Here is a 26,441-nt window from a genome sequence, read left to right on the forward strand (position 1 = left end):
GGTGGAACAGGAATGGCAGGAATTTCATTGAATAATTCGGACGTTCTAGAGGGGAAAAGAGGTGACAGTGGCTGATAAGAAAAGTCAAGGACAGTATAAAACTTAAAGAGAAGGCATATAACATTGCAAAGATTATGGGAAGCCAGAAGAATGGTAAGCTTTTAAAGAACAGAAGGTAACTAAAAAGGTAATAGGGGGAGAATTGATGAAATATGAAGGTAAGGTGGCTAATAATATAAACGGGTAAAGCAAGAGTTTCTTCACTTATATAAAGAGTAAGAGAGAGGCAAGAGTGAATGTTGGTCTGCTAGAAAATGATGCAGGACAAGTGATAATGTGGAATAAAGAAATGACAGAGGAATTGAATAACTTTTTTGCATCCGTCTTCACAGTGGAAGACACCAGCAAGGTGCCTGAAATTGAAGAGCATCGGAGGGTGTAAGTTAGTGGAGTGGCTAGAAGGAGAAGGTGCTGGGAAGCTGAAAGGGCTGAAGGTGGAGGTCACCTGGACCGGATGGACTGCACCCTAGGATTCTGAAAGAAGTGGCTTTAGAGATTGTGGAGCCATTAATAGTGATATTTCAAGAATCAGTAGAGTCAGGAGTTGTTCCAGATGATTGGAAAATTGCCATTACCCCACTGCATAAGAATGGAGCAAAGCAGAATAGCGGGAACTATAGTGCCGGTTAGTCCAGTGGTTGGCAAGATTTTAGAGTCCATTATAAAGATGAGATTACGGAGTATTTGGATATTCACGATAAAATAGGCCAAAGTCAGCATGACTTTGTGAAATTTGCCTGACAAATTTGCTGGAATTCTTTGAAGAATTAATTACAGGACAAAGGAGAGTCAGTAAATGAGGTGCCACATGTGAGGCTGTGAAGGGCCCATGGTATCAAAGGGCAGATACTAGCATGGCTAGCAGGACCGCTAGATGGCAAAGGAAAAGTGTGGCAATAAAGGGGTGATTTTCTGGCTGGCTGCAAGTGACTAGTGGAGTTCCGCATGGCTCATTGCTGTTGCCGCTACTCTTCACGTTGTATATTAATGATTTGGATGAGGGGATTGAAGGCTTTGTGGCCAAGTTTGCGGATGATTCGAAAATAGATGGAGGGGCAAGTAGTGCAGAGAAAGCAGGAACTCTGCAGAAGGACTTGATTCGGTTGGGGGAGTGGGCACAGAAGTGGAAGATGGAATATACTGTAGCAAAGTGTGGATGCATTTTAGTAGAAGGAATAAAGGCGTAGATTCTTTTCTAAATGGGGAAGGAATCCAGAAATTAGAGGTGCAAAGGGCCTTGGGAGTGCTGGTGCAGGATGCCCAACAAGTTAAATTGCAAGTCGAATCGGCAATAAAGAAAGCAAAAACAATGTTAGCATTTATTTCAAGAGGGCTTGTATACAAAAACAGGGATGTAATGCTGAGGCTCCATGAGGCACAGGTCAGGCCACATTTGGAATATCGTGAGCAATTCTGGGCACCATATCTGGGGAAGGATGTGCTGGATCTGGAGACGGTCCAGAGAAGGTTTACAAGAATGATCCCAGGAATTAGTAGGTTAACGTATGATGAGCGCTTGATGGGACTGGGCCTGTACTCATTGGAGTTTAGTAAATGAGGGGAGGCCTCATTGAAATGTACAGAATAGTGAAAGGCTTGGATAGAGTGGATGTGGAGAGGATGTTTGACTCGGAATAAACAGGAAGGAGATGAGGAGAAACTTATTTAGTTAAAGGTTGGTGAATCTGTGAAATTCTTTGCCACAGAAGGCTGTGGAGGCCAAGTCAGTGGATATATTTAAGACAGAGGTAGATAGAATGGGGTTAGGAGGGAGAGATAGATCAGCCATGATTAAATGGCGGAGCAGACTTGATCGACTGAATGGCCTAATTCTGCCCGTATCACTTATGATATCTGATTATTACCTACCCCCAGGTATTAGTACTCTCCTGGGAGCATTAAAATAACTGCGGGCTTCTTTTTGTCTCTTGCAGTCCCATTTGCTGCATATACGTCATATCCTTCTAAACCTTTGCTATCCATGGACCTATCTATAATAGCCATTGCCATTCTATCTGTCTCTGCAGCTTCCTTTGCCAGCTCATTCCGTGTACACACCAGCCTCTGCGTTAAGAAATTTCCCCTCAAGTCATTTTAAAATCTTTCTCCTCACATCTTAAAGCTATAACTTTTAATTTTAGACTACTTAACACTTGGAAAAAGATTGTGACCATTCAACTAACTTGTGACCATTCAAGTTATCTATTAGTGATTGTGTACACTTCCATTAGGTTACCGCTGTCTAGTGTGCTCAGATGAAAATGCCCAAGCCCCTTGTAGTGAGGAGAGTGAGTCTCTGGATTATCTACTATATTTCTATATATAATTTAACCATGGAGATAACCATAGTTGATTTAGGACTTACCTCTTTGCTATTAAGTGAGGATGTAATCAGACCCCGGGGTTGCTTATTTTCATTGCACTGCCAGGAGAAAATATTTCATTGTAAGTTAATTTATCAACTAATTATGTACAAAATTGAAAGATATGATATAATCTAATGGTTTAATAATGCAAAGTAACTTATCATATTATTTTACAGCATTGGAATGTGGAAGATGGTTGCAAGTTACAAAAATGCCCCCGCCATCAATTTCACAACCCAATTTGAAGTGAAGGAATATGGTGAGGAAAATTAATCAGTCTAATGAAATTAAAAACAAAGGTATCATTTCCAGTAGTATAAAAGTTAAGGTTATAGTGAGGTGTAAACTAAAATGTAACTAAATATTCCAGGATTTCGTTGCTTCAGGTGTGATAGAATTGGAGGGGCAAGAGTTGGAGGTGTTGCATTGCTAGTCAGGGAAGATATTACAGCAGTGCTTTGGCAGGATAGATTGGAGGGCTCATCTAGGGAGGCTATTTGGGTGGAATTGAGAAGTGGGAAAGGTGTAGCAACACTTATAGGGGTGTATTATAGACCGCCAAATGGGGAACGAGAATTGGAAGAGCAAATATGTAAGGAGATAGCAGATATTAGTAGTAAGCACAAGGTAGTGATTGTGGGAGATTTCAACTTTCCACACATAGACTGGGAAACACATTCTGTAAATGGGCTGGATGGGTTGGAGTTTGTAAAATGTGTGCAGGATAGTTTTTTGCAGCAATACATAGAGGTACTTACTAGAGGAGGGGCAGTGCTGGACCTCCTGTTAGGAAATGAGACGGGACAGGTGGCGGAGGTATGCGTTGGGGAGCACTTCGGGTCCAGTGATCACAATACCATTAGTTTCAATATAATTATGGAGAGGGTCAGAACTGGATCTAGGTTTGAGATTTTTGATTGGAGAAAGGCTAACTTTGATGAGATGCGAGATGATTTAAAAGAAGTGAACTGGGACATTTTGTTTTATGGGCAAGATGTAGAAGAGAAATGGAGGACATTTAAAGGGGAAATTTTAAGAGTACAGAATCTTTATGTTCCTGTTCGATTGAAAGGAAACAGTAAAAATTGGAAAGAGCCCTGGTTTTCAAGGGAAATTGGACATCTTGTTCGGAAAAAGAGGGAGATCTACAATAATTATAGGCAGCATGAAGTAAATGAGGTGCTTGAGGAGTATAAGGAATGTAAAAAGAATCTTAAGAAATAAATTAGAAAAGCTAAAAGAAGATATGAGGTTGTTTGGCAAGTAAGGCGAAAGTAAATCCAAAGGGTTTCTACAGCTATATTAATAGCAAAAGGATAACGAGGGATAAAATTGGTCCATTGGAGAGACAGAGTGGACAGCTATCTGCAGAGCCAAAAGAGATGGGGGAGATATTGAACAATTTTTTTTTTTGGTATTCACCAAGGAGAAGGATATTGAATTATGTGAGGTAAGGGAAACTAGTATAGTAGCTATGGATACTATGAGGTTCAAAGTAAAAGAAGTACTGACACTTTTGAAAAATATAAAAGTGGATAAGTCTCCAGGTCCTGACAGGATATTCCCTAGGACATTGAGGGAAGTTAGTATAGAAATAGCCGGGGCTATGACAGAAATATTTCAAATGTCATTAGAAACGGGGATAGTCCCCGAGGATTGGCGTACTGCGCATGTTGTTCCATTGTTTAAAAATGGTTCTAAGAGTAAACCTAGCAATTATAGACCTGTTAGTTTGACTTCAGTGGTGGGTAAATTAATGGAAAAGATACTTAGAGATAATATATATAAGCATCTAGATAAACAGGGTCTGATTAGGAACAGTCAACATGGATTTGTGCCTGGAAGGTCATGTTTGACTAATCTTCTTGAATTTTTTGAAGAGGTTACTAGGGAAATTGACGAGGGTAAAGCAGTGGATGTTGTCTATATGGACTTTAGTAAGGCCTTTGACAAGGTTCCTCATGGAAGGTTGGTTAAGAAGGTTCAACTGTTGGGTATAAATGCAGGAATAGCAAGATGGATTCAACAGTGGCTGAATGGGAGAAGCCAGAGAGTAATGGTGGATGGCTGTTTATCGGGTTGGAGGCACGTGACTAGTGGGGTGCCTTAGGGATCTGTGTTGGGTCCTTTGTTGTTTGTCATGTACATCAATGATCTGGATGAAGGTGTGGTAAATTGGATTAGTAAGTATGCAGATGATACCAAGATAGGGGGTGTTGTGGAAAATGAAGAGGATTTCCAAAGTCTACAGAGTGATTTAGGCCATTTGGAAAAATGGGCTGAAAGATGGCAGTTGGAGTTTAATGCTGATAAATGTGAGGTGCTACACCTTGGCAGGACAAATCAAAATAGGACGTACATGGTAAATGGTAGGGAATTGAAGAATACAGTTGAACAGAGGGATCTGGGTATAACCGTGCATAGTTCCTTGAAGGTGGAATCTCATATAGATAGGGTGGTAAAGAAAGCTTTTGGTATGCTAGCCTTTATAAATCAGAGCATTGAGTATAGAAGCTGGGATGTAATGTTAAAATTGTACAAGGCATTGGTGAGACCAAATCTGGAGTGTGGTGTACAATTTTGGTCGCCCAATTATAGGAAAGATGTCAACAAAAATAGAGAGAGTACAGAGGAGATTTACTAGAATGTTGCCTGGGTTTCAACAACTAAGTTACAGAGATAGGTTGAATAAGTTAGGTCTTTATTCTCTGGAGCGCAGATGGTTAAGGGGGGACTTGATAGAGGTGTTTAAAATGATGAGAGGGATAGACAGAGTTGATGTGGACAAGCTTTTCCCTTTGAGAATAGGGAAGATTCAAACAAGAGGACATGACTTCAGAATTAAGGGACAGAAGTTTAGGGTTAATATGAGGGAGAACTTCTTTACTCAGAGAGTGGTAGCGGTGTGGAATGAGCTTCCAGTGGAAGTGGTGGAGGCAGGTTCATTGGTATCATTTAAAAATAAATTGGATAGGCATATGGATGAGAAGGGAATGGAGGGTTATGGTATGAGTGCAGGCAGGTGGGACTAAGGGGAAAAAAAGTTGTTCGGCACGGACTTGTAGGGCCGAGATGGCCTGTTTCCGTGCTGTAATTGTTATATATGATTATATGGTTATAAACCCAAATCAGAGTATCTTAATACTTCGTACTTAGTATCTGAAGAAAGGTCTCGATCTGAATCATCACCCATTCCTTCTCCCCAGAGATGCTGCCTGTACTGCTGAGTTACTCCAGCATTTTGTGTTAATCTTAATATAATAGTATTTCCACCTTGCTTTGACTTGTAATTGACAAAAGACATGTCAATATTTTAGACCATAAGACATGAGCAGAATTAGGCCATTCAGCCCATCAGGTCTACTCCACCATTCAATCATGGCTAATCTATTTTCCCCCTTAACCCCACTTTCCTACCTTCTCCCTGTAATGATTGACATCTTTACTAATCAAGAATCTATCAATTGCTGCTTTAAAAATGCCCAAATGCCTTGGATTTCACAGCCGTCTATGGCAATGAAATGCAGATTCATCATCCTTTGGCAAAATCAATTCCTCATCTCCATTCTGAAGGCACTTCCTTTAATTCTGTGGTCATGCCTTCTGGATTTAGGCTCTCTTTTGATTGAAGGTATTTAAGTATGTTCTTAATGTTCTAGTAGTTCTATTCCTCCCACATCCCATCAAACATGCCACCTCATGATACTCACAACTAGTTTTAAACCAACAGCACATTTATGAGACCAAAGAAATAGCTTAAAGGGCCTGTCCCACTATATGAGGTAATTCAAGAGTTCTCCCGAGTTTTCCCGTGATTCTAACTCGGAGAACGTCCATAGCGGGTCCGTAGGAGTTCGTGGATGTCTCGCAGCGGCTCGTACCAGTAAAAAGTAAACATTTTTTTCATCACGAGTATTTTTTTACTCATGGACATTTTTCACAGGGTTTAAAAAAACGTCACGAGTTTACCGGATTTCCCGAGTACCTACCGTTACTCGTACAAGCTGCTACGAGACATCCACGAACTCCTGAGGACGCCTTATGGACATTCTCCATGTTCGAAATACTGGAAAACTCAGAACTCTTGAATTACCTCGTACAGTGGGACAGGCCCTTTACTCACCATGTTCCAAAATGTAACAATCATCAGTTACAAGTGGAACAACATTTATTTCACGATGCCAGTGCCTCTCTTTGCTTTTCTGCTGTACCAAATACAGTGATCTCAACCTTATGTTATATCACCCTGATCTTCTTTGAAGGCAGCCACCACTGCTGAACCCAAACGCTCATCACCATCCAGTGACTGCACCTCATCACAGGTCCTGATCTTCAGACTCAACCCTCCCTCACCCCAAGGCCTTGCTCTTCAAGAACCCACCTTTTCTATAAAGGACTCAGTGCCAAGTGTTCTTGTACTGGTATCGGAACGATGACAAGCAACAATTTTTTAGCACCCTTTTAATGACACCAAAGGCTCTCTAGGTTATGTTGTTCTTGTCTCAGCCCTGACTCGCATCATTCCATTCACACATCACCCCTTTGTTTTCTAATCTATTATGGAACTTGGACATGCAATCACCAGATTATAAATTCTCAATCATATTTTCATTTTATCTTGACTTCATCTCTCCCCAGCTCCATAACATCCTGCTCTATTCCCCTCTGTGATATCTAACTTTTCCAATACTGCCCCCCCGAAAAATCCTTGAATGTAATTGCTCCATTGTTGGTTGATCCTACAGCTCTAAGCTCTGGAGTTCCGTCCTTAAACCTTCTTACATGATCCTTTGTGATCCCCTTTGTATCCAACTCTTTAACCAAATGTTTGGCCATCTGTTCCAATATCTTATTTAGTTTAGTTTAGAGATACAGTGCAGAAACAGACCCTTCGGCCCATTGAGTCTGCACCGACCAGTAATCCCTACACACTAACACTATGTCACACTAGGGACAATTTACAATTTTACCAAGGCAATAAGGGCACAAACCTGTACATCTTTGGGAGGAAACCGGAGCACCCAGAGAAAACCCACACAGATCACGGGGGAAACGTACAAACTCCATATAGATAGTACCCATAGTCAGGATCGAACCCGGGCCTCTGGCGCTGCAAGGCAGCAACTCTACTGCTGCACCACTGTGCTGCCTGCAATTTTTGAAGCAAAATACCACAAAATCTGAAATAAAACACACATTCTGGACACACTCAACAGATCAGGCAGTAATTATGGAGAGATAACACACTCAACATTTCAGGTTGCCGATCTTCCACTAGGACTCAAAGTGGGAAAGGGACTGAATTCACTGAGTATCTCCAGTATTTTCTGATTTTGTTCCCGTTATTTTTGATATGGCTCAGCATTAATACTTTGTGATTACATTATTGTGCTAAAATAGAGGGTAGATTACAGATTGCATTTAAATGGTGATTGTTGTTGTTATTACAACCTTCAAAAGTAAGTAACTCATTTGTTGTAAAGAGTTTTGGGACAAGTGAAATTTATAATACAAAGCGATACATGTACATTGATTATGTCTTGGATTTGTCCATGAGAGTAAATATTATTTATCTTGGTATCTCTTTGCCAGTATTGCCAAGCTTTGAAGTTACCTTGGAATCAAAGAAGCCATTTTTTCATGTTAATGACACAGAATTGCACATCACAGTCACTGCAAGGTTGGTATTCTCTTCAATCAGAAAAATGGTATCTTGTGAAAATTGATGGAGAATTTGGCTTTGGTTGATGGCATTATACTAGTGCATAAATTGGGTGTAGTGTTGATTTCACCTCTGCATTGATTTGACTGGTATCAGGCAGTTACCATGTATTTTGTAGGTAAACGCAAAGTGCTGGAGAAACTCAATAGGTCAGGCAGCATCTCTGCAGAAATATGATGGACTACATTTTGGGTCATGACTCAACTTCAGAAGGATTTGAAAGGTCCCTTTAGATGGGTCCATACCTGAAACGTCACCCATTCTTTTTCTCCAGAGATGCTGCCTGATTCACTGAGTTACTACAGCACTTTGTGTCTATCTTTGGTATAAACCAACATCTACAGTTCTTTATTTCTACACCATGTATTTTATGTTGGCTGATGGTGAATTCAAACCTGCATAAACCACCCATTTTTCACATTTGGAGTACCGGCTCCAACCTCTGTTGTCACACACTGGGCAGATTACATGTGGCAAACTGAAGGAAATGTAGAAATGATTTACTGGAATGGTCGAGGTTCAGAGATGTATTGCAGCTGCAAGGATAATGGACATAATCTTCAAGCAAAGAAGAATGACGGCAATTATAACCAAACTGGTTTGGATTAGGTAGACAGAGGAAAACCTGTTCCATCAATCAGTGTGAAGATGGTAGACAGATTTAAAACCTTGGGTAAATGATATGAGGGGGGTGTGAAAAAAGACATGGAGAGCATAATCAGTGCTGTCAAAAGAATATTTGACAGGCTGTTAAGATACTAATTTGTAGGCTAATGGGGAAAGGCTGGGGAAATGGGAATGAAAAGATTTCTGTACTGTGAGGCAGAATGGGCATGCAAGTGCAATGTCCTCCTGTGCTGCCATAATTCCATGACTTGATCATTCACATCGATTTGGTACAGATTTATATTCTGGTTTTATTCATGACAGATTCACATATGGAAAACCTGTCCAAGGACGAGCCTTTATCCTGTTTGGAATAATGATAGATGGTGAAAAGTTGCCCATTGCAAAGTCACTTCAATCAGTGCCTGTAAGTACAAATAGAGAAATGTTTCAAAAATTTGGGAATTCAGGAAATTGCAGATTGCTATGAAATAATACGGTTGTAATAGCAAGTCAATTCTTCCAAATTTTTTGCAAATTGATTACGACTACCATAGTTGAAAGATTCAAGAGAGTTTATTGTTATGTGTCCCAGATAGGACAATGAAATTCTTGATTTGCTTCAGCACAACAGAATATAGTAGGCAAAAATACAGAAGAGAAATCAATGTCCTTATCTATATTACTAAAACTCAGTTCTTGACCGGTTTTGGCTTTCTGTGCTGCGGTTTCCGAGACTACGCCGCTACCTACGGCCGTCATTTTTGGCCACCTCGCTCAGAGCTGCGTGTGTGCCGAGGATATTTCCCGTAGATGAAAATTGACAGAGATATTAATGTTTTTACAACATTCCCCATTCTCTCTGCTGCCCCTGCTGGAGGGAGGGGGCGCGACTATAAAACCAGGATGTGGTGTGCCTCACTCAGTCTCTGCAAGTGGTGTGCCTCAATCAGTCTCTGCAAGTGGTGTGCCTCAATCAGAGCTTTGAATGACACTGACAAATGTCTACAGCACTGTGAGTACCCTTAATTTGGTTTGAAAATGAAAATATGGTTAGAGGTAAAAAAGCACTGCCTGCAAATAGTTGTTTGGGTTTGGGTTGGTAAAATGCACTCTTTCTCTCCCCCCCCCCCCCCCCCCCTCCCCCCCCCCCTCCCCCCTCCCCCCCCCCCCCCCCCTCTCCCCCCCCCTCCCTCTCCTTCTCCCCCCCTCCCCCTCCTCTCCCTTCCTCTCCTCTCCCCCCCCTCCTCTCCCCCCCTCTCCTCTCCCCCCTCTCCTCTCCCCCTCTCCTCTCCCCCCTCTCCTCTCCCCCCCTCCCTCTCCTCCCCCCCCTCCCTCCCTCCTCCTCTCCTCCCCCTCCTCTCCCTCCTCTCCTCCTCCCTCCCCTCCTCTCCCCCCTCCTCTTCCTCCCCCCCCCTCCCCCCTCCCCCATCCCCCCCCCTCTCCTCCCACCTCTTCCTCCCCCCCCCCTCCCTCTCTTCCCCCCTCTCTTCCCCCCCCCCTCTCTCCCCCCCCTCTCTTCCCCCCCCCCCCGTCCCCCCCCCTCGTCCCCCCCCCCCCTCCCTCGTCCCCCCCCCTCTCCTCCCCCCCCTCTCTCCCCCCCCCCTCTCGTCTCCCCCCCCCCTCTCTTCCCCCCCCTCTCTCTCTCCCCCCCCCTCCTCCTTCCCCCCCCTCTCTCGTCCTCTCCCCTCCCCCCCCTCTTCCCCCCCCTCTCTCCTCCCCCCCCCCCTCTCTCCCCCCCCTCTCCTCCCCCCCTCCCCCCCCCTCTCTTCCCCCCCCTCTCTCTTTCTCCCCCCCCCTCTCCCCCCCCCCTCTCCCCCCCCCTCTCTCTCCCCCCCCCTCCCTCTCTCCCTCCCTCTCCCCCCCCCCCCCCCCCCCCCCCCCCCCCTCCCCCCCCCCCCCCCCCCCCCCCCCCCTCCCCCCCCCTCGTCCCCCCCCCCTCTCTCCCCCCCCTCTCGCCTCCCCCCCCCTCTCTCTCCTCCCCCCCTCCCGCTCTCTCCCCTCGCCTCCTCTCTCTCTCCTCCACCTCTCTCTCTCTCTCTCCCCTCCTCCCCTCCATTAGCGTGAGTGCAGGGGGGGGGGGGGGGTGGTTAGTGTGTGACGTTGCATGCCGCCTCCACCTCCAAAACCACACGTTGGGGGAACAGACCCAACGGGTCTGCACTTGGTCTAGTACCATTATATAAATATATACACACATGAATAAATAAACAGATAAAGTGCAAATTGATAATGGGCTATTAATGTACAGAGTTTTGTTTGGATTGAGTGTGGGGAAGGGGCTATTCCTGAACCTGGACGTTGCAGTCTTCAGGCTCCTGTACCTTCTACCTTAAGGTAGCGGGGAGATGAGTGTGTGGCCAGGATGGTGTGGGTCCTTGATGTTGCTGCCAGCCTTTTTGAGGCAGCGACTGCGATAGATCCCCTCGATGGTAGGGAGGTCAGAGCCGATGATGGACTGGGCAGTGTTTACTACTTTTTGTAGTCTTTTCTGCTCCTGGGCGCTCAAGTTGCGAAACCAAGCCACGATGCAAACGGTCAGCATGCTCTCTACTGTGCACCTGTAGAAGTTAGAGAGAGTCCTCCTTGACATTCCGACTCTCCGTAATCTTCTCAGGAAGTACAGGCGCAGTGCTTTCCTAGGTTCCTTGGTTTTGCTGGTGTTGAAGGCCAGGTTATTGTGCAAGAACTTGTATGGAGCAGAATCCGTTAACAGTGTCAGTTATATTTTCCCAATTAAAATGCTGATGGCACTACGAGAGAGGGGACAACACTTGACCTCCTATTGGGAAGTGAGGCAGGGCAAGTGATTCAAGTGTCACCAGAGAACCAGTGCTCATGACTCGAAGAGTTGGAAAATATTTACAAAAAAAGATGGTCTGGCCCACAAATTTAGGTGCTAAATGGAAGCGACGCAAATGTTAAAGGCGTTAGACAGGAATGTGTTAACATCATAGAGTCATAGAGCACAGAAACAGGCCTTCGGCACAAATCATCCACCTCGACCAAGATGTCTATCGCTGCTAACCCCATTTCCCTGCATTTGCCTTTGGCATTCACAACAACTCAGGAAGTCTAGGGCACATAAAGTATAATTTTGAAAAGTTAAAGATATTCATTCTTTGCATTTAAGAAGTTGACACTTTTTGAACACTAAAAATCAACTTACATCCTTATAATTAACAATAAATAAAGAAACTAACTTCTCTCTAGCTGGTGGCTCCCTTTATTTGAATGGGAACAACTGCACTGGAGTCGGGATTAAGCTTGCATTGCTGCTTATTCAAATGACAAGATTGACCCAGTTTTATCCATTTATTAGCAAAAAATCTTTAAGCAGATTCACGAACTTTCTGTAACTATGATAAATCTAATGTGAATTTGTAACAGGGATTAATAAAGTATGCACTTCCAAACCAGTTTTTGTTACCTGTATTCTTGTAAACCCCTCCATTATTTATCTGTCCCTACCTGCCATCACTGAGATAAACCTTTCTCCAACATTCACAAATATGATTGATCGATGCACAACAGCTGCATTTTAAATGTGACAAAATGGTTGACTGACCTTTCTAACGTGCATCAATAACATTGTTTTTATTGGTGTAAAACATAAAGAACTGATTATTTTAAGTAGCATTTTGGGGGTTGGCTTCTATAGTGAATACTGATTTAATGTACAAGCAAAATAGTATTGTATTAAGAGAATAAATGTTGTAATCAGCATTGGGGGAATAACTACAATGAATAATGTGAAAATTCATGCTAAAGGAAAAGGAACATGGTAACAGTTAGTCAGTGTAAGATAGATTCAGGGGTGACATGAATGTTTGCTTAAAAAATGTTACCAAAAGCATTGCCACGGAAAGTCAGATGGACTATCGAGAACTAACGAAACTCTGTACTTGCAGATTATAGATGGCAGTGGAGAAGCCCCCCTGCAAAGGGAACAATTGGCTGAAAACTTCCCTGACATTGACAAACTGGTTGGGAGTTCAATTTATGTTACTGCAAGTGTTATCACACATGCTGGTGAGTATGTGCCTTAATGATTGTTGATAGATATACGTAGGTGAGGTGGTTTCATGGATGGATGGTTGGATAAAGACCCGAGACAAAAATAAAAATGGTGTGAGACGAGGAGCTGATGCGAGAAGAGGCGTAAAACGTGAAGGCAGAGAAATGGATAGAGGTGGAAAAGAACAAGGGTAAGGGGAAATGGGGATGGGATTATGGGATAAATGGGTGGGTATTCAAGAGAGGGATTATATGGTTATATGACCATTATATGGTTATATGGGGAGAAAAGGTGGAAACAGGCCGGGGGTTTTGGTTCTGGTTGATTACTGTGCAAACACCTCGTAAGTGGTTGATAAGTTAACTAAATTTGGAGAAATCAATGTTCATACTATATTTAATCTGATCATACCTTCTTCAAATGGATAATGAATCCAATACCCCAATTGGGTCAGTACTTAAAAGCAATTGCCTCAAAGAGTCTTTTTAATGTGTTCCCTTTGGGACATAAAAGCTTGTCATTTGCGTAAGATGGTCTCCACTAACTCTTGGCATTATATTGTAAATGTTTCACCAAGCCATAAGAAACAAATGTGGCGGCACCTGACAGCAACCCAAGGTCACGATGAACGCTCTAGACAGCGGCTTCTTGGTGGGTGAGGCGCGAGTCACGGGGTCGTTATCTGAGTTGTTATTTAAGACTGGGCAACGCCCGTGTCAGCTGAGGAGTAGGGAGCTGTACGCAGAAGAATAAACACGTCTAGAGCACACACTTGTGTCCGACTATTTGTTGGCTGGGCTCCTGCCAGTCCCCGCCACACAAATAACAAATAGTGGAATATTTCAATTTTAACGCCCAGAGCAGAAATCTTTCACTTTTCCAATTGCGTGAACTGCTTAATGTATTATCTTATTTATGGGTTTTTTCCTTATTCATTGCAGGCAGTGACATGGTAGAAGCTGAAAAAACGAACCTAAAAATAGTTCGCAGCCCATATACAATCTCTTTCTCCAAAACCTCCAAGTATTTCAAGCCTGGGATGCCGTTTAACATAATGGTACACTTTTCTTTCCATAATCTCACAGTGCATCTTTGCTAAAACTGAAGGAAGACATTCATTCTGTTGTTATTTATCACCCAAGGTCTATGTAACAAATCCCGATGGTTCCCCTGCCGGGCAGGTTCGTGTGAAGGTTGACGGTGAAGATGTCGGCTCAACCACTCGATCTGATGGAACGTCCATGTTGACCGTGAATACAGCAGGAGATATAGAAATCATGAATTTAAAGGTAAGAAATAAGCTATTTGATATACTCATAAAATGGAACTAGACTAAGTGGGACCCGTTGGGTCCCATGTTCACACGGGAGTGCTGGTCCCCCGACGCAATATTCCACCTCTCCACCAATTCCAATATTGGTGGCCAGTGGAGGGGGCTTTCTGGAGCGCTGGTATGGGTTCTTGGGGTGGCAGCTCACTCACTCAAGCCTGATCTGCTGGCAGCTCACTAACGGCTGGTGGGCTGGCAGTTGACTCATGGCTATTCCTTGAAATTCCATTTCAAGCAGGGTGCAAGGCCATCAAATTCAAAACCCATTTTCCCTCCATTTCAAGCAGGGTGCAAGGCCACCAAATTCAAGTAGTTTCCTACCACTTCAAGCAGGATGCAAGGTCACCGAATTCAAGTGCAATTTCCAAACACTTCAAGCAGGGTGCAAGGTCACCAAATTCAAGTGCAGTTTCATACCACTTTCAGCAGGGTGCAAGGCCATTAATTTCAGTGCAGTTTCATTCCACTCCAAGCAGGTTGCAAGGCCACCAAATTCAAGTACAGCTTCATACCATTGCATGCAGGGTGAAACCACCATAAAACCACACAAAACAACAAACTCACAGCTCAGTAGACATTCAGTGTGTTCAGTTGATTCACAGCTCAGACAGAGTCATGACCTCTCCCACCCCCATCATGCAGAGACTGAGCCACACCCACACTTCCGGGTTTTATAACCCCCTCCCCCTCCCACCAGAAAAGATGTGGCCTTCATGGCATGATTGACAGGAGAGGGATTCTCAACATTTTTTAAACACTACTAACACTTTTATTTTTCATTGATGGGAAGAATCCTCAGCACCTGCTGAGCGAAGGGGGGCTGAGTAAGATGGCCCAAAATCACAGCCGTAAGTGGTAGCGTTTTATCTTAAATTAACATACAGTGCAAACAGGAAGATACCCAAAGCACCCAAACCACCATTTGGAGAAGTGCCTTTTAACTTCAAGCCAAAGCACACAAACCACCATTTGCTTTAGTGATTTTCAACTTCAAGCCAAAGCACCCAAGTCGGTTAAGGTGCTATGTAGACATAAAGGAGGATCTTGAAATTTATTCGGAACTGCACAGGGAGCCAATGGAAGTGGCCAGGATCGGGGTGATGTGGTCTCTTTTTCGGGTGCCCGTCAGGACTCTCGCTGCGGCGTTTTGGACCAGTTGCAGGCGGGACAGGGAAGATTGACTGATGCCAGTGTAGAGGGAGTTGCACTAATCTAGGTGGGAGGAGATAAATGTGTGGATGATCTTTTCAAGGTCATCAAACTTGAGGAATTATTTTATTTTAGCTATCGTCCGAGGCCGGAAGAAGCTAGCTTTTACCACGGCATTGACTTGTTTGTCAAATTTCAATGCTGAGTCAAATATCATGGCAAGGTTTTCGACGTGAGGTTTCAGTAATGGGGTAAGGCTTCCAAGGCTGCCTGCTATCATTTTGATTGAGTCTGAGGGGCTGAGAAGGATGACCTCAGACTCTCGGTTAGTTGAAGGAAGTTCTGGGCCATCCAACACTTTATATCCTCGAGGCAGCGGATAAGGTTAAGCAGATTTGATCGTTTTTTGGGCTTCAGGGGGAGATAGAGTTGTGTATCATCTGCATAGCAATGGAAGGAAATGCCGTGCCTTTGAATGACTTGGCCTAAGGGGAGCATATACAGGGAGAAGAGAATGGGGCCAAGGATGGAACCTTGTGGAACCCCACAGCAGAGGCTAGCTGGGGAGGAGAAAGAGTTGCATATGTTAGTAGAGAAACTCCTACCTGTGAGGTAGAACATGAACCAGCTCAGGGCAGTGCCATCAATACCAATACTGTGGTATTGACATCCTTCCAGCTTAAGGACAGCTTAATGACATCCTTCCTATAGTAGGGTGACCTAAACTGAACACAGTAATCAACCAATGTCTTGTACAACTGTAACATAACTGTCTAATTTCTGTACTCTGGACCCTGGCTGATGAAGGTCAATGTACCAAAAGCATTCTTTACCACCCTATCTACCTGTGAGCCACTTTCAGGAAACGATGTACCTGAATTCCTAGATCCCTCTTCTCTACAACACTCTCCAGCAGGGCTCTTCCATGCATGAAAATCCCGCCCTGGTTTGTCTTCCCAATATACACACCTTGCATTCATCAGCATTGAACTCCAATAGCCATTCCTCAGCCCACTTGCCCAGCTGATCAAGAGTGTGCTTTAATTTTTAATATCTATCTTCACCGTCTACTGTACCATATACTTTAGTGTCTTCTGCAAACTTACTAATCACACAGTACATCCAAATCATTGATATAAACCACACACAGTAAAGAGCACACTCGTCACAGGCCTCTAGTCTGAAAAACACCCTTCCACCACCACCTGCTTTCTGCCATGAAGATCATTCTTCATCCAGTTAGCTAGGTCTCCCTGGATCCCATGTGATCTAAGTGTCCAGAGCAGTCGACTATATGGAACCTTATCAAATGACGTGCTGAGGTCCATATGGTCAACTTCTATGCCCTTGCCCTTTGCTTACTTCTTCAAAAAACAATCGAGTTCAATTAAAACTATTAAAATTAAACACGCTTAGAAAACCCAACACACAATTACTAAAGACAAAGGTGAAGCTTTCACAATCATGTTCTTCCAGAATTGTTCAATAAATGACATGATCATTCTAATGCAAAAATGCTTTTGGTCCAGATAGCATTCAGCAATAATGCAGGAGTGGCTGCATATCTCGCTTCACCTTACTATGTTACAACAATCAGATCTCGTTATCCTGGTGGAATATTTTCCTTTTAAATAAAGAGAGTGGGCCAAATGCAATCTCACTAGTTTTCACTCAATGGTGAAATTGCCATGGTAAAAGAGGCCAAAGATCGACATGTGCTCAATGGTTGGAATTTAAGTTTCCATTTTGTCTTTCTGCTTGCAGGTTTCAACAGATGTTCCTGGTATTGACCAAAATCAACAGGCATCTAAAACAATGACAGCATTGTCTTACAAGACACAACGTGGAACAAAGAACTACTTGCATATTTCCAATAACCATGAAGACCGAAAAGCAGGTGATAATTTATTGGTTCACCTGAACATGGTAAATGATAACGAAAAAATCCAGGAGAAAATAGAATACTTCACCTACATGGTATGGTTTTCTCCACACTTATCTTGCCTTATATTGACATTCATTTTGAAGTTAACAAACCTCAGCATTAAACAATAACAAAACAATATGAGGATGTTGCCAGGATGTGAGGGTTTGAGCTATAGGGAGAGGTGGGGCAGGCTCAGGCTTTATTCCTTGGAGCATAGGAGGATGATGGGTGATCTAATAGCAATGTATAAGGTCATGATAAGGGAATAGATAGAGTAAAAACACAGTCTTTTACCGAAAAAGGGGAATCCAGAAGTGGGGACTCTTTACTCAGAGAGTGGTAGCTGTGTGGAATGAGCTTCCAGTGAAGGTGGTGGAGGCAGGTTCGTTTTTATCATTTAAAAATAAATTGGATAGTTATATGGTTGGGAAGGGAATGGAGGGTTATGGTCTGAGCGCAGGTATATGGGACTAGGGGAGATTATGTGTTCGGCACGGACTAGAAGGGTCGAGATGGCCTGTTTCCGTGCTGTAATATGGTTATATGGTTATATGGGACATTGGTTTAAGGTGAGGGAGGAAATATACAATAGGAACCTGAAGGGGAGCTTTTTCAAAGAGGCAAGATTGTAATGTAATGTCTGGCTCAGCCTGTAACAGTTGTTGGGAGAGGGATTGAGGAGTTGATTTAACTCTGACGGATCCCTTGGTATGGAGATGGAGGATTATTTGGATATATTTGGAGACATGAGAAGCAGGAAGACAAAAGTTCTGACATTCTTCCTGGAGTACCCTTTGCCAACATGAATTCTCAATTTATCTTTTTCAAAGTGTTCAAAATGTTTGGACTCTCCAAAACACAAGGTTCCTGTTGTCCATTTTCTCAAATTCCTGCTGTAGGAGAGATGGGTTTTTATTCAACTTTATTCATGAATACCTGTGTTGAATACAAGGATAATATTATGACTGTGGACTTTATTCTTGTTTGAAGATTCATGGTTATTGGTTATTACATTGTGATTCTGGCTCCCCATATACACCAGAGGTGGTTTGTCTGAGGCTGTCGCAAAACAAGAATTTAATTTAATTCAATTTGAATCAATGTGGTTAAATATTGGACTCTGGCTTTGACAAGTGGCTAATGCAGCATTGTATTTTCTGTGCCATCATCTGAAGAAAATTTGTAATCCATGTCTTCAGTCGTTTGACTGTAAATTTCTACTTTTCTTAATAAATGATGTGTTGTATTTGCCAGGTGATTAGCAAAGGGAAGATTGTCAAAGTTGGGAGACAACAGAGAAAAAAAAATCAACGTGTGACGACCTTACAGTTCCCAATCGAAGCAAACTTAATTCCATCATTCAGACTGTTAGTCTATTACTACGTTGACATTGGAGGACAGGCGGATCTTGTTGCTGATTCTGTGTGGATTGATGTGGAGGACACATGCATGGGAAAAGTAAGTGCTGTATATCTATTTTCTCTGAAGTGGAGTCTGGGAAAGGGAGCGTAACAGAGGCGTATAAACATCAGATAATAAAAACATTTGTAGCATGAGCCATTATTTTTAACAAAATATCCTAATCAGACTAAATCCCGGTGCAGTTGAGCTTGTGTGAAGCTATGACTTTGCCTCAGTTCACTTCTCAGTCTTTCTCACAGGAATGGAGCGCATCACCTTCTACTACCTGGGTTGGAAAATTGTTTTTTTACAAGTAGTGTGTCGTCTTGGCTTCCCCTTTATTGTTCAGATACCAATATACAACTTACCAGCTTTTCAGTTGTGTACTGTAAGTTTTGAAACGGTGTAATTCCTAATGAAATATTTCAAATAAAGTTACAAAACATATAAATATTTCATTAAGAATGACCACTTTTTGCTTCCTGCTTTGCCTTCAATGAGGTCTAGTTGATGTGGGTAGATTGCGGAACAAAACTGATAACTTTGTGCTGGATGGATGTCATAAACACTTTGAACTGACAACAACAGGAGTCAGGAAGGAAAGGTCCATGCAATTAATAGGCTGCGTGCTTCGGAATGGCTTTGAAATCAGCATTCATACAGTGTTGTCAATTTCCCGTCTGCTCACAATTACTGGGGTGTAAATTCAATATGCCGAGACTCATTTGATGCCAGTCAGCAAGAAATGTTGTGACAATATTCAAAACTAACACATTTCTTCCCAGCTCGAGGTTTCTATCGTAAATGACGACAAGACACCATTCGAACCCGGAGAAGGGTTTACATTGAAACTGACAGGTGATTCTGGAGCAAAGGTCGGACTCGTTGCTGTGGATAAAGCAGTATTTGCACTGAGTAAGAAAAATAAAATAACTCAGAGTAAGGTAACAAAACTTCAATCTTTCTCCAAATGTTAATATCTAGACATTATTGGCTGGAGGCTGAGGTTAATGTGTGCCATCGCTAGTCTCTCGAAGCACTTCATGATGCTGCATGTCAGAGGCATTAGATGGTAGTCACTAAGGCCCATTACCTTACTTTTCTTCAGCATCAGCATTCAGTGGTAGTGCATGTCGGCATAAACGATGTCGGAAAGAAGGGGATGAATATTCTGCAGCGTGACTTGAGAGAGCTCGGAAAAATGCTGAAAAGCAGGACCTCCAGGGTTGTTATCTCCGGTTTGCTTCCAGTTCCTCGTGCTGGCTAGAGCAGGAACAGGGAGATACGGGACCTGAATGTGTGGCAGAGAAACTGGTGCACGGAGCAGGGATTTACATTCTTAGATCACTGGGATCTGTTCTGGAGTAAGGGGGAACTGTACAAAAGGGACGGATTGCATCTTAACAGGTGGGATACCAGCATTCTGGCAGGCAGGTTTGCCACTGCTACATGGGTGGTATTAAACTGAATAAGGGGGGTGGGGTGTCAAATGGGATAGTCGAGGATGGAGTTAAAGGGAAAGGGTTTCTTAAATGTGTGAGCGTAGAGACAGAGGGGTGTAAAATGGGGGTAGAAGCAATAGATAGCAAGGTGAAAAGTAAAAGTGGCAGGCAGACAAATCCAGGGCAAAAATCAAAAAGGGCCACTTTTCAACATAATTGTATAAGGGGTAAGATTGTTGTAAAAACATGCCTGAAGGCTTTGTGTCTCAATGCAAGGAGCATTCATAATAATGTGGATGAATTGAATGTGCAGATAGCTATTAATGACTATGATATAACCATATATAACAATTACAGCACGGAAACAGGCCATCTCGACCCTTCTAGTCCGTGCCGAACACATAATCTCCCCTAGTCCCTTATACCTGCGCTCAGACCATAACCCTCCATTCCCTTCCCATCCATATAACTATCCAATTTATTTTTAAATGATAAAAACGAACCTGCCTCCACCACCTTCACTGGAAGCTCATTCCACACAGCTACCACTCTCTGAGTAAAGAAGTTCCCCCTCATGTTACCCCTAAACTTCAGTCCCTTAATTCTCATGTCATGTCCCCTTGTTTGAATCTTCCCTACTCTCAGTGGGAAAAGCTTTTCCACGTCAACTCTGTCTATCCCTCTCATCATTTTAAAAACCTCTATCAAGTTCCCCCTTAACCTTCTGCGCTCCAAAGAATAAAGCCCTAACTTGTTCAACCTTTCTCTGTAACTTAGTTGCTGAAACCCAGGCAACATTCTAGTAAATCTCCTCTGTACTCTCTCTATTTTGGTGACATCCTTTCTATAATTAGGCGACCAAAATTGTACACCATACTCCAGAATTGGCCTCACCAATGCCTTGTACAATTTTAACATTACATCCCAACTTCTATACTCAATGCTCTGATTTATAAAGGCCAGCACACCAAAAGCTTTCTTTACCACCCTATCTATATGAGATTCCACCTTCAAGGAACTATGCACGGTTATACCCAGATCCCTCTGTTCAACTGTATTCTTCAATTCCCTACCATTTACCATGTACGTCCTATTTTGATTTGTCCTGCCAAGGTGTAGCACCTCACATTTATCAGCATTAAACTCCATCTGCCATCTTTCAGCCCATTTTTCCAAATGGCCTAAATCACTCTGTAGACTTTGGAAATCCTCTTCATTATCCACAACATCCCCTATCTTGGTATCATCTGCATACTTACTAATCCAATTTACCACACCTTCATCCAGATCATTGATGTACATGACAAACAACAAAGGACTCAACACAGATCCCTGAGGCACCCCACTAGTCACCTGTCTCCAACCCGATAAACAGCCATCCACCATTACCCTCTGGCTTCTCCTATTCAGCCACTGTTGAATCCATCTTGCTATTCCTGCATTTATACCCAACAGTTAAACCTTCTTAACCAACCTTCCATGAGGAACATTGTCAAAGGCCTTACTAAAGTCCATATAGACAACATCCACTGCCTTACCCTCGTCAATTTCCCTAGTAACCTCTTCAAAAAATTCAAGAAGATTAGTCAAACATGACCTTCCAGGCACAAATCCATGTTGACTGTTCCTACTCAGACCCTGTCTATCTAGATGCTTATATATATATTATCTCTAAGTATCTTTTCCATTAATATGCCCACCACTGAAGTCAAACTAACAGGTCTATAATTGCTAGGTTTACTCTTAGAAAAACGAAAAAAAGACAGAAGTGATTTTGTTCGGCCCTAATGGCTAACGTGAACCTCCCTCTGTTGACTTGGGTCCACTTGCAGTGTTCGTAAAGCCAACAGTTTTAAACCTGGGTTTTATGATGGACGGTGATTTTAAATTAGATAAACAAATAGGCGCAGTGGTTAAGTCCAGCTTCTTTCACCTAAGGAAGCTGGCAAAGGTGAAGCCCATTCTCGAGCAGCAGCATTTTGAAACAGTAATTCACGCCTTTATTTCATCTCGGCTGGATTACTGTAACGCGCTCTACTCTGGAGTCTCACGAGCTTTGTTGGCTCGTCTCCAGTTGGTCCAAAATGCTGCCGCTCGCCTTTTAACCGGAACTCGAAAGAGGGAGCACATTACGCCAATTTTGGCCTCCCTTCACTGGCTCCCAGTGCACTTTCGAGTTCATTTTAAAATTATTTTATTTGTTTTTAAATAATTGAATGGCCTCGCCCCGCCTTACCTCTCTGAGCTGCTCCACCTATATGCTCCTACCCGGTGCCTCAGGTCTGCGGATCAGCTGCTCCTTGAGGTACCAAGGTCTAAGCGGAAGCTCAGAGGGGATAGAGCCTTTTCTGTTGCTGCCCCGGCACTCTGGAACACCTTGCCGCTGCAGATCAGACAGGCCCCTTCACTGTCCATCTTTAAATCCTCCCTAAAAACTCACTTTTATTCACTGGCTTTCGACACTGGCTGAGACATTGTTCCTGTTTTAGTGCTTTTAATGTCTTTTAATTTTTACTGTTTTTATAGTCCTGTCGTTTTAATGGTTTTAGTAATTTGTAATAACTTTTTGTTGACTTCCCATGTACAGCACTTTGTGGTAACTGATGTTGTCTAAAAGCGCTTTATAAATAAAGTTATTATTATTATTATTAGAACCCTTTTTAAACAATGGAACAACATGCGCAGTACGCCAATCCTCGGGGACTATTCCCGTTTCTAATGACATTTAAAATATTTCTGTCATAGCCCCGGCTATTTCTACACTAACTTCCCTCAATGTCCTAGGGAATATCCTGTCAGGACCTGGAGACTTTTATATTTTTCAAAAGTGTCAGTACTTCTTTTACTTTGAACCTCATAGTATCCATAGCTACTCTACTAGTTTCCCTTACCTCACATAATTCAATATCTTTCTCCTTGGTGAATACCGAAGAAAAAAAATTGTTCAATATCTCCCCCATCTCTTTTGGCTCTGCAGAAAACTGTCCACTCTGTCTCTCCAATGGACCAATTTTATCCCTCGTTATCCTTTTGCTATTAATATAGCTGTAGAAACCCTTTGGATTTACTTTCACCTTACTTGCCAAAGCAACCTCATATCTTCTTTTAGCTTTTCTAATTTATTTCTTAAGATTCTTTTTACATTCCTAATACTCCTCAGGCACCTCATTTACTTCATGCTGCCTATAATTATTGTAGATCTCCCTCTTTTTCCGAACGATGTCCAATTTCCCTTGAAAACCAGGGCTCTTTCCAATTTTTACTGTTTCCTTTCAACCGAACAGGAACATAAAGATTCTGTACTCTTAAAATTTCCCCTTTAAATGTCCTCCATTTCTCTTCTACATCTTTCCCATAAAACAAAATGTCCCAGTTCACTCCTGTTAAATCATCTCGCATCTCATCAAAGTTAGCCTTTCTCCAATCAAAAATCTCAACCCTAGGTCCAGTTCTGACCCTCTCCATAATTGTATTGAAACTAATGGTATTGTGATCACTGGACCCGAAGTGCTCCCCAACGCATACCTCCGCCACCTGTCCCGTCTCATTTCCTAACAGGAGGTCCAGCACTGCCCCTCCTCTAGTAGGTACTTCTATGTATTGCTGCAAAAAACTATCCTGCACACATTTTACAAACTCCAAATCATCCAGCCCATTTACAGAATGTGTTTCCCAGTCTATGTGTGGAAAGTTGAAATCTCCCACAATCACTACCTTGTGCTTACTACTAATATCTGCTATCTCCTTACATATTTGCTCTTCCAATTCTCGTTCCCCACTCGGCGGTCTATAATACACCCCCATAAGTGTTGCTACACCTTTCCCACTTCTCAGTTCCACCCAAATAGCCTCCCTAGACGAGCCCTCCAATCTATCCTGCCAAAGCACTGCTGTAATATCTTCCCTGACTAGCAATGCAACACCTCCACCTCTTGCCCCTCCAATTCTATCACACCTGAAGTAACGAAATCCTGGAATATTTAGTTTCCAATCACAGCCCTCCTGCAACCATGTTTCACTGATCGCCACAACATCATACTTCCAGGTGTCTATCCAGACTCTAAGCTCATCCACTTTTCTTACAATGCTCCTAGCATTAAAATATACACATTTAAGAAACCCCCCGTCTCTTATTCTCTGTTTATTTCCTTTTTTTTTCTTTCTCCTCTTGTGTCCGAGTGCTTCCCTTTTCTGCTTCCTGCCTCCCATTCTGTCTACTACCTTTCGCTATTTGAGTCCCTCGCCCCAACCATTCTAGTTTAAAGTCTCCCCAGCTGCCTTTGCAAATTTCCCCGCTAGGATATTGGTCCCCCTCGGGTTCAAGTGCAACCCATCCTTTCTGTACAGGTCCCACCTTCCCCAAAAGAAGTCCCAATGATCCAGAAACTTGAATCCCTGCCCTCTGCACCAGTCTTTCAGCCACGCATTTATCCTCCACCTCGCTCCATTCCTACTCTCACTGTCGCGTGCTACAGGCAGTAATCCTGAGATTGTTACCTTTTTGGTCCTTTTTCTTAACTCTCCTCCCAACTCCCTAAATCCTCCCTTCAGGACCTCTTCCCTTTTTTTTTAACCTATGTCATTTGTACCTATATGTACCACGACCTCGGGCTCCTCTCCCTCTGATTTAAGGATATCTTGGATGCGTTGAGACACGTCCGAGACCTTGGCACCAGGGAGGCAGACCACCATCCTGGTCTCCCGACTGCGTCCACAGAATCGCCTATCCGACCCCCTAACAATAGAGTCCCCAATTACTATTGCCCTCTTTTTTTCCCTAGCTTTTGGAGCAACAGGGCCGGTCTCTGTGCTGGAGGCCCGTCCGCTGTCACTACCCCCGGGTAGGCTGTCACCCCCATCCGTACTCAAACAGGAGTACTTATTTGCGAGGTGTACCGACATTGGAGTACTCACTCGTTCCTGCCTCTGCCCCTTGCCCTTCCTTAGCGTGACCCACATGTCTCTCTCCCGTGGTTTTGGAGTGACCACCTCTCTATAACTCCCCTCTATGACCTCCTCACTCTCCCTGATCAGACAGAGGTCATCGAGCTGCTGCTCCAGGATCCTAATACGGTCCCTTAGGAGCCCCATCTCGCTGCACCTGGTGCAGATGTGGACGTCTGGAGGGCCATCCGACACCATGACCTCCCACATCTGACATCCAGAACAGTATACTGCTCTGACTGTCATTCTCTCGCCTTACCCTGGATCTGATACCAGTATAATACAATAGGAACTGCTGGGAGAAATCAGCAGGTATCTGACTCACAACAGCTGCTCCCTCTTGACCTTTAACCTGCACCTTTATTATATAAACAAAAAGCACTGTACCTTTACTAAAGCACTGTACCTTTAGCCCACTGTACCTTTACTAAAGCACTGTACCTTTAGCCCACTGTACCTTTACTAAAGCACTGCACCTTTAGCCCACTGTACCTTTACTAAAGCACTGCACCTTTAACCAGAAAGCACAAATGCTAACCTGAGGTTACACCCACTGAGCTGCTTCCTCTAGTCTGCTTCCACCAATCAGCGGCTTCCACCAGAACCCTCCCTATGGAGTGTGGAACGTTACGGATTTTGGTAAAAGCCCCGACCCTCCTCCACTGCTCTCCAACAGTCCCGGGCCTCTGTTAAAGTTGCAGTCCATTTGTTTTTATGATCTGTTTTCTCAATGATACCTTTTTCACCAAGCTTAAGATAGTTAAATGGTTTTAGAGTTTGTAGGTTTTTGGTAGGGTTTGAATCCTTGGCTGAATTTAACAGCCCAAGTTAGATTATCAACTTGCCGCTCAATGATGTGTCTGTTATCATGAGCATTGCCCAAAGTCTTCTCAAAACGCAGTGCAAACAGATGGATATCTATTTGACTCTGGTATTCTCCACCGCTATAACTTGCTCACTGACTTTAGAGAATTTTCAGCCTGGTTACCATGCATTCTGTGTATGTTTTCTATACAGATCTGGAGTGTGGTGGAGAAAAATGATATTGGTTGCACACCTGGAAGTGGCAGTGATGTCTTTGGTGTTTTCTCAGATGCTGGATTAGCCTTTGTAACAAGCACTAACCTCAAGACTGAAGCAAGAACAGGTACTGGTTTCTAATTATGACAGTCGCTTGTTGGGAGATCAAGGAGGTAATGCTTAAATGGAATGCCCTGTAATTATTTCCACTGGTAGCTCCCACAGTTCCATTTTAGGCCCAATTTGGAACACACCACCTGCCCTTTTGCAATGTAATCTCCAAATAAAGACACAAGGAAAGACAGATGCTGAAATATTGAGAATACTGAAGCACCCGAATTTAGATTTGAAAATGAGGTGAAGTCTTGTCATTATTGTTGTATGACGAAACACTTTGAATACACAGTGACGTAGTTGACAGAGCTGCTAACTCACAATACCAGACATGTGGGTTTG

The 26,441-nt window shown here is 43.2% G+C and overlaps 1 protein-coding gene across 1 annotated transcript in view; it reads left to right on the forward strand.

Annotated features, from left to right (window-relative positions):
* The window catches only part of LOC129716370 (complement C3-like), a 156,301-nt gene that overhangs the window by 12,777 nt on the left and 117,083 nt on the right, over positions 1-26,441 (forward strand). The window contains exons 6-15 of the mRNA XM_055666241.1: positions 2,603-2,685; positions 8,019-8,106; positions 9,079-9,181; positions 12,666-12,786; positions 13,714-13,829; positions 13,915-14,061; positions 17,016-17,228; positions 18,433-18,636; positions 19,365-19,523; positions 25,983-26,112. Of these exons, the coding sequence (XP_055522216.1) occupies positions 2,603-2,685; positions 8,019-8,106; positions 9,079-9,181; positions 12,666-12,786; positions 13,714-13,829; positions 13,915-14,061; positions 17,016-17,228; positions 18,433-18,636; positions 19,365-19,523; positions 25,983-26,112 (1,364 nt within the window). The remainder of the gene's footprint in view (positions 1-2,602; positions 2,686-8,018; positions 8,107-9,078; positions 9,182-12,665; positions 12,787-13,713; positions 13,830-13,914; positions 14,062-17,015; positions 17,229-18,432; positions 18,637-19,364; positions 19,524-25,982; positions 26,113-26,441) is intronic.

The sequence above is a fragment of the Leucoraja erinacea genome, unplaced genomic scaffold (assembly GCF_028641065.1).
Source record: "Leucoraja erinacea ecotype New England unplaced genomic scaffold, Leri_hhj_1 Leri_221S, whole genome shotgun sequence".
NCBI classification, from domain to species: domain Eukaryota; kingdom Metazoa; phylum Chordata; class Chondrichthyes; order Rajiformes; family Rajidae; genus Leucoraja; species Leucoraja erinaceus.